This window comes from Chelon labrosus (assembly GCF_963514085.1).
Source record: "Chelon labrosus genome assembly, chromosome: 9".
NCBI classification, from domain to species: Eukaryota; Metazoa; Chordata; class Actinopteri; order Mugiliformes; family Mugilidae; genus Chelon; species Chelon labrosus.
The window spans coordinates 2,540,753-2,557,200 of record NC_140359.1 but is presented as its reverse complement, the minus strand read 5'-3'; the positions used below and the strand labels follow the sequence as shown (position 1 = coordinate 2,557,200).

Sequence of the window (16,448 nt, the reverse complement as noted above, 5' to 3'; positions counted from 1 at the left end):
GTACTTGAGGAATCAGAGGGATTGGTGGAAAGGCATAGAGAAGACTCTCCGGCCAATCGTGGGCGAGAGCATCCTGGCCCAGAGGGCTGGTCTCCTCTGTCAAGGAGAACCAGAGGGGGCAATGGGTCGACTCCTCTGTGGCAAAGAGGTCCACCCCTGCCCTGCCAAAAACGTCCCAGATGTTGAGCACCACCTCGGGATGAAGCCGCCACTCCCCCGGTGGAGGCTTGCCACGGGATAGGAAGTCTGCGGTCTGGTTCCGTTCTCCCGGCAAGTACATCGCCCTCATGCTGGCTAGGCGGGGAGCCGCCCACAACAGGAGGTCCTGGGTCACCTGCAACAGCCGTGCTGACCTGGTTCCCCCTTGATGGTTTATGTGAGAGACGGCTGAGACATTGTCCGTCCGTACTAGCACATGCCTCGCTCTCAGGAACGGAAGAAAAGACTGCAGTGCCATGTGCACTGCCCGAAGCTCCAGCACATTGATGTGCTCCGAGCGGTCCCGTGCAGGCCACAGCCCGCGAGCTGTCCGGTTCTGCCACACAGCACCCCACCCTGAGAGGGAGGCGTCCGTTGTGACAGTCTCCCGACGGGATGCAATAGAGCCCATGGGCATGCCCCGAAGGAGAAATTACCTCTCCCTCCATGGAGCCAGAGCAAGGAGGCAACGCCGTGACACCTTGAGTTTCCTGTGCCGGTGCCACTTGGCGTCCAAGTGGAAGCTGTTCAGCCACCTCTGAAGGGGACGCAGCGACAGCAACCCTAAGGGGACCACAGTGGCAGCAGCCGTCAGCTTGCCTAAGAGGCGCAAATACAGGACATAGCGCAAACAGCGGCCCTCCCGAAAGAGGAGAAGGAGGCGGAGGATGTCGTCCACGCGCCGGGGAGATGGACAGGCCTTCATGGCAACGGCATCCAGAGTCATCCCCAGAAAGAGTGTACTCTGTGAGGGGACCAGGCAGCTCTTTAGAAAATTCACTCTGAGACCGAGCTGGGTCACATGTGAGAGGAGAATCGCCGTGTCCCGGGTCACTTGAGACCGGGATGGCGCGCAAATCAGCCAGTCGTCCAGATACGGCAGAATCTTCATGCCCCGCGACTGCAGGGGTGAGAGGGCTGCCGCCACACACCTGGTGAACACCCGTGGAGAAAGGGAGAGGCCGAACGGGAGCACCCTGAACTGGAAATGGCGGCCCAGGAAGGCAAACCGCAGAAATTGTCTGTGGTGTGGTGCTATGGGGACACGAAAGTACGCATCCTTCAGGTCTACCGAAGTAAACCACTCCCCTCTGGCAACGGTACACAGGACCTCTGTAGTGCTGAGCATGTGAAACCGCAAGACCTTGAGGAACCTGTTGAGTCCCCTCAAGTCGAGGACAGGGCGGAGTCCGCTGCCTTTCTTTTCGACAAGAAAGTAAGTCGAATAGAACCCCCCGCTCGGTGATGACAGGGGGTTTACCGGCTCGATGGCACCCTTGTCCAGGAGGGCGGACAACTCCTGGTTGAGGGCGTGGGCTTTTGCCGGGTCGTGTATGATGGTCATCTTGACCCGGCCGAAGGCTGGGGGCCGGCGTCGGAACTGAAGTTTGTACCCGTGGGTTAAGGTGGAAATAACCCACGGGTCCGTGGTGGAAGCAGCCCAGTAGCTGAGCTGCTGCTGGGAAAAACAGCCGACGACCGGCCCCAGGCTCTCAGCGCCTGGTCCCCCGGCCTCTAGAGGCCCTGGGGGGACGACGGGCTGCATGGAAAGCCTGAGGTTGTCTAGAGGGCAGTCGTTCAGGGGCTCGAAAGCCCTGAGCCCCTCGTTGAACAGGCTGTTGAGCCGGTCGCTGAGACCTAAGGTGGCTGAGAGCGTCGCTGGGGGGCAGCTGAAGAACCCCCCGGCCTGCCGGGAGGAGGCATACTCCTGTGAAGCCCAGAGAGCTGCTGTCGAGTCTGTCTGGCCTGGACTGTGCGCTCAAGCGCCTCTAGAGCAGCCAACCCGAAAATCTCACCGGGTTCCACTGGGACACTGCGGAGGGTTCTCCGGCACGTCTCAGTGAGAGGCGACTGCGCAAGCCACACCTGGCGGCGAGCCTGGACGAGAGTGGACATCAAGCGCCCCAGTTCTCTGGACATCAGAGCAAAAGCCTGCAGAGACGCGTCACTGAAACTGTGGACAGACGCGTCCAGCGTAGCATCCTGCAGGGATGCAGAAAGAGCCAGCATCAGATGCGACAGGGAATTGCCGATGCGTCCCATGCGTGCCGCTGCGTCATAAGCTTTAGAGAGCAGATCATCTGTAACCCGACACTGGGGGCGAGGACACCTGGCATCTGGCCTCAGAGCCTCATCAGGCGAAACAATGAGAGCCGCTATAGTCGGTTCAACCGCTGGCATGCGGGCCAAGCCAAACTTGGCTGCGTCCTGCATGGCAGCCAGGGTCCGGCCATCAGATGTTGCATGAGAGAGGGCTCTAGTATCCCTCCAGCATGCGTGCAGCTCCCTCAGGTATTCGTCTGACGGAGGCACAGTAAAGGTGGCAGGGGCTGGGCCCCGCCTGAAAAAAGCACCGGCAGGAGCCGGCTGAGCTTGCGGAACACCCAGCTGCAGGCGGGCCAGGGCCATACGAATGATGGCACCCATAGAGCTATCCTCAGACCCAGCAGCACAACTGTGGGTTGAGGAGCGGGAGCTCTCCCCAGAGCCATGCTTGGAGGTAATGTCCTGGGGAACCACGTCCGCCCCACAGTCAGCGAACTCAGTGGCTGATGCCGCCACGGAGAGCACATCATCCTCTGGATCGAACACGGCCGCAGCCAGTCCCTGACTGGATGGCTAGGAAGAGGGACTTCACCTGGTTCAACTCCTCAGTCAGCTGGTCCACCTTGGAGGCCAGTTTAGACTCCTTGGCCCCCCTCCTGGAGGAGGCACCCACGGTCTCAGCCCGATGTCTAGGTCGCCTAGGCTGAGTTGGCATTCGCTGGGCTGGGGTCAACTGGTCCGGCCCCGGAACATGGCCCAGCAGGTGTTCAACCTCAGCCAGTCTGGCAACCCGCACTGCCCGGGGCATGAAGCTACAGTTCATGCATGGATCCTCCGAAAGCCCCTCCCTCAGGTGTTCAAGGCCAAGGCACGAAGGACACATATCATGACCATCTTCAGGCTGCAGAGAAGCCAGACAGGCCGAGCAAGAGTGGTCACCAAACATGGTGACAACAACTGAGAAAACGACAGATGCTGGGAGAGGGAGCGAACGCACTGCCTTCACCAACAGGTGTCGCACCACGTCTGCTAACTACAAGGGCAACAGCACACGCCTATGCTGGGAGCGGGAGCGAGAGCACTACCTTCACCAGCAAGTCAGCTTGCTGTGCAAAAACAAAACAAACCAAGTAGGCCGAGCGAAAAACGCCGGTAAAACTACCAAAAACAAGCAAACACAGCGCAAGATGCAGCCGTTCACAGAAAGGTAATAATATACACCTAAAGTGGGAGCAGGAGCGCACACACTGCCTTCACCACTACAGGGAACAACAACGAAAAACGGGCTACAACTTAGTCACGGATAACGGCGGTACAAATGTCGGGAGAGGGAGCGAGTACGCTGGCTTCACCAACAAATCAAACTACAACGAAAGACGGGTATAACCAACGGTGTACTGATACACAGGCAATAGGTCAAGCGGGCAACGCAGACCGCTAATGCCCGTAAATAATTACACAAATGTCGGGAGAGGGAGCAAGTACGCTGGCTTCACCAACAAATCAAACTACAACGAAAGACGGGTACAACCAACAGTGTACCGATACACAGACAACAGGTCAAGCGGGCAACGCAACCGCTAATGCCCGAAAATAATAACACGAGCGTCGGGAGAGGGAGCGAGTACCACGCCTTCACCAACCTTATAACAAACGACTAAAACAAATACTCAAAGGGTGTCCGCGGTAAACCGCAACAAACCTCCCGTCTCAGCTCGTCGCAGCCTTTGGAGGGCGCAGCTCGCAGCTCCGACAACGTTGTCGCAAGGCTACCGGCGACGAAGCAGCAGTGAAGTACACGCTTAGTTCAGCTAGAACTTACTGACATACGTCTACCTGCAAAGCGAGAAGATGAAAAGGAACAGATCCTCTGATGTCACCGGAAGATATAGGTTAGCCGGTGTCATCGGGGGTCACAGGTGACTCTGTTGGTATAAACACTCGACCTGCGCATGCGCGAGATGGAGACATTCAGTGCTGAAGCACCGCCTCTGGCGGTCAGTAAGGATGAAATAGAACAAGTGTTTACAGGGTTATTGGAAGGTAATATTTTCCTGTTGAATGGATTATCTACTCCACCCTCTCGGTCTCGGTATCAGCTCAAAGTGACATCCCATAATTTCATGTTGGAAAAACGGTGTAAACCTACAGATGATGTTCAGGTCATGCAACTGAGCGATGTCTCAGAGTTTGTTTTGCATATCTTTGTCTCGGAAATCTTCCTCTTTTCAGTTGGACTTTATTGACTGAATGCTAAGACTGAGTGGAATCCAGCGGCTTTTCTGCAAGGACGGAGGGACAGTCGGCAAAGTGTTGTTCATTTCAAATGTGACACTTTTTACTTTCACTTCAAACACACCTTTGGTTAAGACCTCCATTTCAACTCAATCTGTCCATGGCACGTAATTTCAATTTATCCTTGTGCGGCTTTGTAGACTCAGACTTTAGTCGTTTTGTGAAATGCACAGTGAGACAATGCATCACTTTCCTGTCCATCAGACAGACAGTTTTATCTGTCTTACTTGTCTTGATTTTTTTTTTTTTCCTAATGACAGTGGAAGTTGCAATCTGGAAGCATGTTGTAGCCTTTTTCTTTTTTGTAGGCTTCAATTAGATCTATTTTCAGTCGTTCAGAAGAGCCATGAATGATACGTATTTATCAGCTCTGGAATGATAATTCCTGAGTGTTTGATGTGCCTTAAACCCCTTTACCAGGCAGCATAAATTATGCTACTGTGAAATATTCTATAAACTGCTGTATCTCAACTTTACAAGTAGAACGTTTGCACATACCCTAATTACTGTTAAGCATTTGCTGCAGGGTTTGTCTTTACGTCTTATCACTTCAGACATTAAAATCTGTAATTTGCCCAAACTGTACTTATTGGGTCATTATTTTTTTCTTTAGTGATCACAAACAATCCACATTTTTACTTTTTTAAAAAACATTCCCTTTAAAAACCTGTTCAGACTAAATATTTCACTTGTTTTCAGGGTTCATTTCGTTCGTCTCGTTTTCAGGTTGTAGCTGCAGGTTTTTAAGTATTTAGGTTAACAGTCATCAGTGAGGTATAAAATTAAATGAAAGATTTTCTAGGATTCCGATTAAGTCAGATTGTCTGTGCTGATTCATAAGGAGCCGTTCAGGATCGTACTTTCTGGTAGGTGCCCTGTAACACTCTCACTGCTTCCCTCCTGATGAGCTCTGGTTTTTTAGTGTGTTCTTCCTGTCGCTGGCCTCTGCTCACTGACTGTTGGTTTTGTTGCCGTAGCTCCACAGGTCGGCTCGCCATGTGGATCGAAAACCTTCTCTGCGGCCTCTCCCCCCGCTACTGACGAGGCGCCCGCCCCACCCGGCAGCTGGAAACCCCGGGTACAAGGGGCTTCCCCAACAACCAAATCAAACCAACCCACTCACTCTCTGCCTCCTCTACCCCCTTTCCCCCTTTTTCCTCTGTTGACTGGACTTCTCTCTGGGTCACCATGAAATTCTGGTCCATGTCTACCACCGAGCACGCAGACTAAAAGGATAAAATGACTTACACTATAAGTCCAAATCTGTGCTGAGCTGTAATTACCGGGGCTCACCCCTCTCTGTTGATCAGTTTGTATCAGCTCAAAGTGACATCCCATAATTTCATGTTGGAAAAACGGTGTTAATTGAATTAATCAGATGTCCTGGTCACTAATCAAAATATGTCAAGGAGAATAAAGTGGGGGTTGTCCTTATCTGTATGTGGTTTCGACCTGTGAGTGATGGTTCCTTCATGGTCTGCCTCTGGGAAATCCACCGACTTCATCTGCACAGGAAGACAAAAAGAGAAAATCTGGAAAATGAACACGTCAATCCGGATCTTTCATAAAAATCTCATCAATACATGTACTTTTAGACCCTCCGTTATAGACAATTAATCCGTGGATGCCACCAGAATAAATAACGAGTGGCCAGCTGTCAGTTGGATCTAATCTAATTTGTAGATGAGCTCTGCATCCATGTGTTTAGATTACAGACAATCTTCTCTAAATTGAAGCTAATTTTAATTAAATGCCAAACTGAGAGAGAAATTAATTGTGAGATGGAATGGGGGAGACCAACTATAAGTGTTTCTTTTTCACTCTTTAAGGTTATTAGTTTAAAATATAAATTTATGAGACATTTAAAATGAAGAAAATTGCCAAATATTTACCATTTCCTCAAATTGGGTTAACTTTGTTGTTGTTTTGTTTTAGATTAAATTTTAAGTCTGAATTTGTGAAAATTTGACTTTATATCCTGAATATCTGATTCATTGAAAAAACGAATGGACAATATCACTGTTTGCATTCCTAATGTATTACATTTTTTTTTTTTTTTATTTAACCAAAAATACACAATATGTATGAGTTATAGTATATAGTTGGGTTTTATTTGAAAATTTTAAAATGATTTAACAGATTACTCTTAAAAATAATGTCCAAAATCTTTTTATTCTTAAAAAATATATATTATTCAGTTTAATTGAAGTTAAAGCTTTGCAGCTTTGCTACTTTTGAATTTCAATTTTAAATGCATCAGTAATAATTCATAATTAATAATGAAAAAAAAATGTCATAATAATTTACCTTTGATTGGATTTCTTTGACTCACAGCATATTATTTATTTGATTTGATTTAATCTTCTGACAGCGTTTGTGTTCATCGTGCTCTGGTATAATAAGTACATTGATCACCAGCATACTTGTTGTTGCCACAAAGTTAATACAGTATTGCTACATTACCCAGAAGCCCCAGGGGCAGGACATGACAGTTCCTCAGTCTTTGGTCTTGGAGGAGGAGTGACACACGCGATAGCCCTGTGTCTCTCATCATCTCCTTCATTTGTCTCCACCTCTTCCATCCTGTTCAGCTTTCACTACGGTCTCTACAGCAACAGACTGCTGAACCACACACAGCGCTCCTCAGCTCAAATGATTGCTGATGGCTCAAATTCAAATATTTCAACACCTGGGATTACAGAACACACTGTTAAACTCAAATAAGTTACTGTCTGTGGCCCCGTTCAGTCCTTGCATTAACATCCACCTTAGGCGATCTGAACACAAGTGGCCTGCTTAAACTACAGGTGAGGACACATTTCAGTGGTCCGACACATGACATTAGTCCTGGGTCATATTAAAGACCACCTACTCACATAAGGGTGAGTTTTGTCTTGTTCGTTGAGAAAAAAAAACACACACACAACCATTACTATAAATAAATCACCTGAAAAGAAAAGAAGCACCGTAACTAAATAAGAAATAAATCTAAACAAGAATTAACACACTAAATGATTGAATATGAGTACACTGTGATTGTGTCATTAGAAATTATGTATGTGATCATGTTGATGTATAAGAAGCAGCGTGAAAGTTAAGTGTATTTCCACAATACTCACTAGTGTCTATTTATCTTTATTACAAGAGATTTTTCTGTCACTGCTTCTTGCAGCAAATCTGGGAGATTACAGTGTGTGTGGATGTTATCAAGGTTCATTTCTAATTAAAAAGATCAATAGAGATCAATAAATAAATAATAATTTGTGAATGAGAGAGACTTTACACCTTGTTCTAAAATATATATCATGTCCCCAAATCATGACACATATATACCAAACAGCTGTTTGTGATTCTGATCCAATGGTAGGTAGACATCCATTAGAGGGCAGCTGCTAAAATATTCTACTAACCACATGATGGTGCTGTTTATTTACATACGGAGAAAGTGCGATCAGATCAGAAGTGCTGACTGGGGACACATTGGAGTGTGAACACAGTACACAGGTACTTAAAGGTGGCAACTTGTGATCAGATCGCCCAGATCAGATGTTAATGCAAGGTCTAAAGAGGCCCTTGGACCTCCTTGATAAGATCAGTGATAACCTGTGAGCCTCCACTGCTGAGCTCTGCAGTGTGGTCTGCAGTCTGTTCCCCCTTTTGTTCGTCTGCTTGACTGTCCTGCAGTGGGCACCCCCTTAGCTGCTCCCGAGAACAAACAGCCTTCACTTTCTTTCCAGGGTGGCGTTCTCACTCTCAGATGTTTATGTTGTCCTTGTCATCCGCTGTCACTCTTCTTCTGCTGTCACTCTCCCATGGCTCGGCCTCCAGTCATGGCAGGAGTGCTCCCCACAGGAACCCCAGTGTGGAGAGACCGTTTCAGTCAAACATAAACATCTGACCGACCTCGCAAGAGTGAAAATACTAGCATGGCGCCCCAGAAAAAAGAAAAAGAAAATGCAGAGCCCTTTTCAAAGCTTTGTTCATCTTTTTCCTCTTCAAGTGGAACATCTAATGTGTCTGCACTGCTCCCTTCCTTTCCCCAATCTCAAGCACCAGTATTTCTGAATCCATCAAATGTGTCCTTCTTCCTAAGTGGTATTTAATCTTTAATTTGGCTTTTGCTCCAGACTCGTTGCCATGCTCTCATTTTCGTCCTGCGCCGTAATTGATAACACACTAATTCGGCGTGTTCCATCGCCTTCAGCCACTGATCTGCATCTAGAGTGAGACTCCGGCCGGGCAGCAAGACGCATGCGCTCACGTCTACTCCGGTTCCTCCTGTTATGAAAGTTCCTGTCTTGTGCATGAGAATCCCTCTTTCCCTGGGAAAAAAATTAAATCACACACTCTCTCAAATTTTCCCCCTCTCGTAGCTCATTCAGACAGATCAGTGCCTAATAATTAGCTGTCCAACCCTGCTGCCTGTGTGTGTCTTTTTGTTTGTGTTTGGGAGGCCAGCGTGGTCACGCTCAGTCTGTCCTGTCTCATCCTGTCCTTCTCTCCAGAAGAGGGCGATGACAAGGACAGGCAGAAGGAGGAAGAGGAAGAGGAGGGTGTCCTGGACCGGCAGAAGTGTCGGGCTGCGCTGGCTTTACTCCGACATGCCAAATGGTTCCAGGTGAGCACAGCTTTGCCACTGACAGAATCTTTATTTTCTGGCAGCCAGTCTTACTCTGAATACTCAACCACATGTTTGTTTTAACATGCAACAGGAAGTTTAGTTCAGACTCTGTTTTTTATTATCAGGATAAGAAAGCCCTTGACACAGCATAATGTTCATGTCTCCTCCACAAACTGCCCTCAACCTTCATCAGATCTTTATCATTAACTATCTGGAAAAGTTTTCACTAATGACTCCTTCTGAAACAGAAGCGCAATTAAGTTTTTGAAGCGTTTGTGTAAGTGACTTAGAACAGGAGGTCATATAGAATTTCTTTTAATATCCAAGGGCCCACTGTCACTACCTTTTTGGTTAATTCAGCATGTCGAATTAGCGGTCAGAGACATCACTCTGGTTGGTTGATCCACTTAGAGGACCAGAGCATCATCGGGCATCAAACAGGGTCATGAAGAGATTCTCCATAAATTCAGCACGAGGAGAGAAACAGGAAGTTATGAAAGGAAGCAAAACAATATCAGAGCTGCCAACTCTCACGCTTTCACCGTGTGACACACGGTTTTGCCTGTTTTCACACGCACTCACGCCACACATTCAATTTCTCACGCAAAAAAAAACAAAAACATCTTGGTCCGAGACTCTTCCGTTCCTTTTCAAACTCCACGACGGTAGATGGCGCTGATGAGCGCCCCTGAACCTTTGCGCTGCGCTACACCTGCAGTGCACCCCTTTACTATCTATGCCTGCACCCCGAAGTACACAGAAGAAGAGATACAGAGACCGCCAAGACAGCAGGAGAAACCAGAAACTACTTTGAGAAGTCTGATAAAGAAGAGAGTCTGAGCTGAGACTAGGCCAGAACCATGCACACAGATCATAGACAAGGACTTTACCCAGCTTCTGATCTGCATCTGATACTGATTATGCCTCATTTTAGCTATTTTTGTGATGCATTCATCTGTTTTATTGCTTGAAAAAGTTGTACTGTTTAAGCACTTTATTTGTTGCTCTTTATTTGTCTCTGATGGACCATGTGGTGGGAGACTTTGAATGAAGAATGTCCCTCCCGAACTAATCTTGTGTCGTTTTTGGCTGAACATAAATCATTAAGTGCTCTTAAGAATACAATTATTCACAACATAGGTTAGGTTTTAGTTAAGAATTAGTTTAATACCATTTTAATCAAAATATCAATCAACCTACCTAGGTCAAATCTTAAACACTGATCTATGAATAAGGCTTTATTGTCATTTAGGCACACCGATAGTTTTCTGGTTGAATGTTCAGCTCAAGTCTACAGACTAAGAAGTCATGATGCCGAACATGAATCAGAATAAATTCAGGTATTGCACATCTTTAGCAGACCGCCCAAAAATGCACTAGAATGCTGGAAACCACATCTACTTAATCCAAAATCTCCTGGGGGTGGACCTTCAGCTATGTCTGCTTCACAGAATGTAACCAATATTGTCCATCTTCAGTGGGCTGCCCCTATCAACAGCTTTGGACCTCCCCACCAACCACCAGAATGCAGGGTAGCTACAACATGGGTACAACATCAAATTAATTCCAATTATCTTATATCTGAGCCACCAATTTGTGTGACTGCGTGCACGGCATAATTTTGGTCACCCACGACAAAATCTCACTCCAAGGTTTTTTGAAAAGTTGGCAGGTATGCAATATGGCACTTCTAACTTTAATATTTGTCATATCTGAACATCCAAATCCACAAATTTGTCCTCAACACTATCATTTAGATTCTAGAATGAATAAACTGTAGGCCAAGTGATCAGCATGATTCAGGAGAGACCAGGAGAGACCAGCTGTGGACAACAGTTTGTCACTCTTTGTAGCTTGTTAGCCTCTAAGCTAACAGTAACTCTTCCTAGCTCCCACCTAATAGTAGCTCTTTCTAACTTCCTAGCCTCCCATTTAATAGTAACTCTTCCTAGCTTGTTAGCCTCCAATCTAACAGTCACTCTTCCTAGCTCCAAAACCTCCCAGCTAATAGTAGCTCTTCATGTTATGCCTTTTGAACGATGAATACAGACTACTGCCGTCTGCTAATATGAAAAATGATTTCTTCAAAAGGTGCCAAACGTATGTAGCAGCTGACTGAAAGGATCTTTTTCTACTTTGTAATAAATGTAAATAACTTAGTTCTTGTCCAGAGAGGCATCTGGCAGGACTTTGCTGAAGTCCATTTCTGTTTGCCTTCCTCCTCTTCTTCTTGAGGAATTTTTGGCAGGTATGATGCTACAGGGTGTATTACTGCTCTCTGCATGTCCACATGATTTACAAGGCCCACACTTTAGACTACTTGCTTTCCACAGCATTACTGCTGCTTTGATCACTTCCTGATTTCTCAAACCAGGATTTGAGCTGAGGTCATAATAACAGAATGTGCATGCTTTCTTCACAGGTTAAATGCGATAATTTTGACAGCCCTAAAAATTTTAGTTTCAAAGCAAAAGGGAATTTCTGACCCGATATTCTCTACTTTGTTCAACTCCTCTTTTCCTTGAATCAAAGCAACACTCAACAGAAATATTAATGAGTACATCCTTCAAACATGTAGTGAAGTTTCCTCTCAACAGCAGCCAAATCCTCCTCCTTTTAATACATGGTTGAAATATTACTTGACACTAGATACGTTTTTAGATTTTCCCAATGTATTTCGTGAAAATAGGCAACTGTATAAAAAAAGGTTATAATCCCTACATGCTTCCTGTGACTTACATGTGAATACCTTAAAATACATCTAATCAAAGCCCATATTCATTATATTTAACTTATTTAATTCAATAGATAGCTAAAACATCAAAAAATGTGACAGCCTATGTCATGTTCTTGTCATGTTTTTCGTTCCACATTGTCAGTGTTTCAGTTTTGACAGGCACTTTGCTAATTACTTATCAGATGAGTAACAGTAGCAGCTGGAGGTGTGTTTGTGTTGTGTTTTATTGAATAAGACAAAGTTTAGAGGAAGATCCAACAGCACAGGAACAGCAGAAAGGTTTCTTTCAGAGTGAGTAGAGATGTCGGGTTGGATGTAACTCTGCTGAGTTACATAGGGCATCAAACAGGGTCATCAAGAGATTCTCCATAAATTCAGGTTTCAGATGACCTGCAACTCTGCTGTTCTGACTGAACTCAGAGTTAGTCCTCTGCTCAGGAGGCAGACCAGAGTCAAGGTCAGATGAAGAAGTGAGCTGCTTCCCTCAGGGAAGGAGAGCTTAATGCCAGGTATTATCAGAGTATTGTGCTGTGCTGTGGCCTCAAGGTGAAACTCACTGATTTGTTGTAACTACAATTAGTGACGTCTATCTCATCCACTGTGGTTTCATTTAGAGTATCTGAATAAAATGTACTTTATTTTTATGAACAGCCATCTTGTACAAATGAAAGTGTACGTAATCTCCTAGAGAATCAGTTAAGGATTAATCTACACATGTAATACTCACACCCGTGTGTATAGGTTTGGAGAGGGTATGGAGGAGGACTTTGTTTTGCCTTGAAGAGGTTCTGGCACACCGTACAGGGCTCAGGAAGGGAAAGCACTGCTCTGCTTAGTCTGCTTAGGAGAACTGCTGACCTGGACTAGGAATGTTGTCGGGCGCTGGAATGAGCACTTTCAGGATCTCCTGAACCCTGCCACCATGTATTGTTGGGCTGTCCGAGTTGACTCGCTTATGCAATGTTGCATGAAGGTCTTGGACAGTACCTGCATAGTGGCAGGCCAGGGTGGTGGTGCCCATGTTCCAAAAGGGGGGCCGCAGGGTGTGCTTCAGCTATAGTGATATTACACGGCTCAGCCTTCCAGGGAAAGTTTATTCTCAGTTAATGGGAAGGAGAGTCCGACCGACAGTTGAGGAAGTGCAATGCGGGTTACTTAGGGGATCATGGGAGTTTGACAATCCTGACTTCATGTATTTTGTGGACTTGGAGAAAGCCCATGACCATGTTTCCTTGGGAATTTTGTGGGGCGTACTGAAGGAGTACAGGGTACGGGGGCCATTGTTACAAGCCATCCGCTCCCCGTGTAACCAAATTGAAAGCTGTGTTCGTTTGTATCCTTGGCACTAAGTCGGTCGGTCGGTCCTGTTTATGGTATTCATGGACAGGATCTTAAGGTGCAGCTTGGGAGTGTGGGGTGTCCAGCATGGGAACCTCAGAAGCACGTCCCTGCTTTTCGTAGATCATGTGGTTCTGCTGGCTTCATTAGACCATGACCTCCAGCACACACTGGGGCGGTTTGCAGGTGAGTGTGAAGCATTTGGGATGAGGGTCAGCACCTGCAAGTCCAAGGCCATGGTGCTCGGCTGGAAAACGGTTGATTGTTGCCTCCGGGTTGGGGGTGAGTTCCTGCCCCGAGCAAGGGAGTTCAGGTATCTCGGGGTGCTATTCACAAGTGATGGTAAAATGGCTCCTCCAAAGGGTAGCTGGGCTCAGCCTTAGAGATAGGGTGAGGACCTCTAATTTCCGGAGGGAGCAGCTGCTTCTTCGCATCAAAAGGGGCCAGCTAACGTGGTTCAGGCATCTGGTACATATACCTCTTGGGTGCCTCCCTTTGGAGGTTTACTGGGCACGGCCAGCCAGAAGGAGACCCTGCGATTATACATCCCAGCCGGCCTGGGAATGTCTTGGGATCCCCCAGGAAGAACTGGAATGTGTTGCTGGGGATAGGGATGTCTGTAGTTCCTCACATAGTCTGTTGCCACCGTGACTCGATCTCGAGTAAGGAGATGGGAAATGTATGGATGGATGGTATCCATGTAATAACTTCATCCACAATTTCAGAAGTTTCTAAATTATGATTATAAGTTAAAATATTCAATCACGATTAATTGCATAGTTTCCACAGTAAAGGTACAATTAACACTAACAAATAGTTTGTTTTAAATGTGACAGATTTTTTACCCTTTTATTCTTCTTATCAAAATGGCTGTGGGCAAATATTCTGCTTTATGCAAAGATATGTTAATATTATTGCAACAATCATAAACAATAAACAAATACTGTTCAGAATAATGTATATATAATAAGTACTTGATCCAGTGGTAACTCATTTCACGTCGACGGTAAATTAATGGCGTATTACTGCCCTCTGCAGGTTAAAAAGATTTACTACAACTTCACTTAATTTTCTGCTTGCTTTCCACACGATTATCAGAATAATATGTCCAGGTTAACGCAGCAAGTGAACCACAATTTAATAAATATATTCTCAATGCACAAATGTAAGAATCACTATTAGGACAAAACTAAATAATTAGTCCTAGTCCGCCAACGTGAGATTATTGTGCACATGGCTGATTTTGATTCTCTCAAATTCTAGTATAGTGTTCCCTCCTTAGTCTCCTGTATTTAATTTTTTAAGAACCTGTAACAAAGTCCCTATTTATATTGTTATTTTGGAGTTTATCTCCATATTCTGGGCTAGCAGGAGATCTTCAATGCTGAAGTGTCTCATACTCTAAAGACTGTGCTGCTCGGCCAGACTGCTGTCTCATTGAAATATTTCTCATACTGTCTGTCAATTTTTGCCCATCTGTCCCCTCAGGCCAGAGTTGCAGACCTCAAGTCCTGCGTTGTTGTTTTGAGGATTCTCCGAGATATGTGCAACCGGCTGCCTGTGTGGCAGCCTCTCAAAGGATGGGTAGGTGACGGCCACAGAATCAGAACGACTTAGAAGATGGAGCAAACTCGAAGCTTTACAAGCAGCTTTTGATTGTTTGTATGTAGTTCTGAGTGTCCTCTCTCTGTTTTCCCTCTGCAGCCTCTGGAGCTGATCTGTGAAAAGGCCATAGCCACCTGTAACCGGCCGCTGGGTCCTGGCGAAGCCCTGCGGCGCGTCCTGGAGTGCATCGCCTCAGGAATCCTCCTACCAGGTTAGCATTCGGCCCTTCGCTGCAGCCTGTAAGCTCACTTTCTCTTCACTGAGCATTAGAAGCCCTCAGATCGCCCAGGGATAGCTTAACATTTATAAACCCTATGTTTACTGCCTGTATGAAATCTCATAAATGCCAGAGTGAAATTTAGAGGCAGCACATATAAATAGAGATTCATGGAAACATGAGCAAAGGTAAGCTGCAGCAAATGTCTGTATTGTTAATTTTTACTTGGTTTTTGAGGCTAAAATGTGAAGATGAACTTCTTATCTTGACTTTCTGTCGGTTTGAAGACTGTAGGAAAATTGGAGAAGGCAGGGACAATATTTTTTCAACTGAAACTCAACATGACTCAGGTCTGTAACGACCAAATACTCACCTGTACTTGGAGGAATTTATTTTGATGTAAAGTGACCTATGTTCAGAGAGGGGTTTTCTGTTAAATATTTGGCTTCCTGTCTGTCTGTCTTACGAAATGAATACACTGACTGGCCAAAAAAAAAGTCGCCACCAAAAACAAAAAGGTCACACACCACCTTTAGCTTTGATTAAAGCGCGCATTCACTGTGGCATTGTTTCAATAAGCTTATGCAATGTCACTAGATTTATTTCTTGTGTTGATGATGGGAGAGTCTGACCACTGCACAAAGCCTTCTCCAGCACGTCCCAAAGATTCTCAATGGGGTTAAGGTCTGGACTCTGTGGTGGTCAAACCATGTGTGAAAATGATGTCTCATGCTCCCTGAACCACTCTTTCACAATCTGAGCCCCATGAATCCTGGCATTGTCATCTTGGAATATGTCCGTGCCATCAGGGAAGAAAAAATCCATTGATGGAGTAACCTGGTCATTCAGTATATTCAGGTAGTCAGCTGACCTCATTCTTTGGGCACATAATGTTGCTGAACCTAGACCTGACCAACTGCAGCAACCCCAGATCATAGCACTGTCCCCACAGACTTGTACAGTAGACACTAGGCATGATGGGTGCATTGCTTCATCTGCTTCTCTTCTTACCCTGATGCCCCCATCACTCTGGAACAGGGAAAATCTGGACTCATCAGACCACATGACCTTCTCCCATTGCTCCAGAGTCCAATCTTTATGCTCTCTAGCAAATTTTTCCCAGTTAGCCTCACTGATTAGTGGTTTTCTTAAGGCTGCACAGCTGTTCAGTCCCAATCCTTTGAGTTCCCTTCTCATTGTACGTGTGGAAATGCTCTTACTTTCACTATTAAACATAGCCCTGAGTTCTACTGTTGTTTTTCTTCAATTTGATTTCACCAAACGTTAAATTATCACCGATCACCATCAATCAGAGTTTTTTTTTTCAACCACATTTCTTCCTCAAAGACAATGGTTTCCCACTATCCTTCCAGTTTTTAATAACACATTGG

The 16,448-nt window shown here is 45.9% G+C and overlaps 1 protein-coding gene across 1 annotated transcript in view; it reads left to right on the top strand.

Annotated features, from left to right (window-relative positions):
- Window positions 1-3,188: 3,188 nt before the first annotated feature.
- Window positions 3,189-16,448, top strand: part of LOC311493159 (spermatid perinuclear RNA-binding protein-like) — a gene marked incomplete at its 5' end in the record, with an annotated part of 31,609 nt that continues 18,349 nt past the window's right edge. The window contains 4 exons of the mRNA XM_084551721.1: window positions 3,189-3,341; window positions 8,945-9,157; window positions 14,724-14,819; window positions 14,940-15,051. Coding sequence (XP_084407847.1) covers window positions 3,189-3,341; window positions 8,945-9,157; window positions 14,724-14,819; window positions 14,940-15,051 — 574 coding nt within the window. The remainder of the gene's footprint in view (window positions 3,342-8,944; window positions 9,158-14,723; window positions 14,820-14,939; window positions 15,052-16,448) is intronic.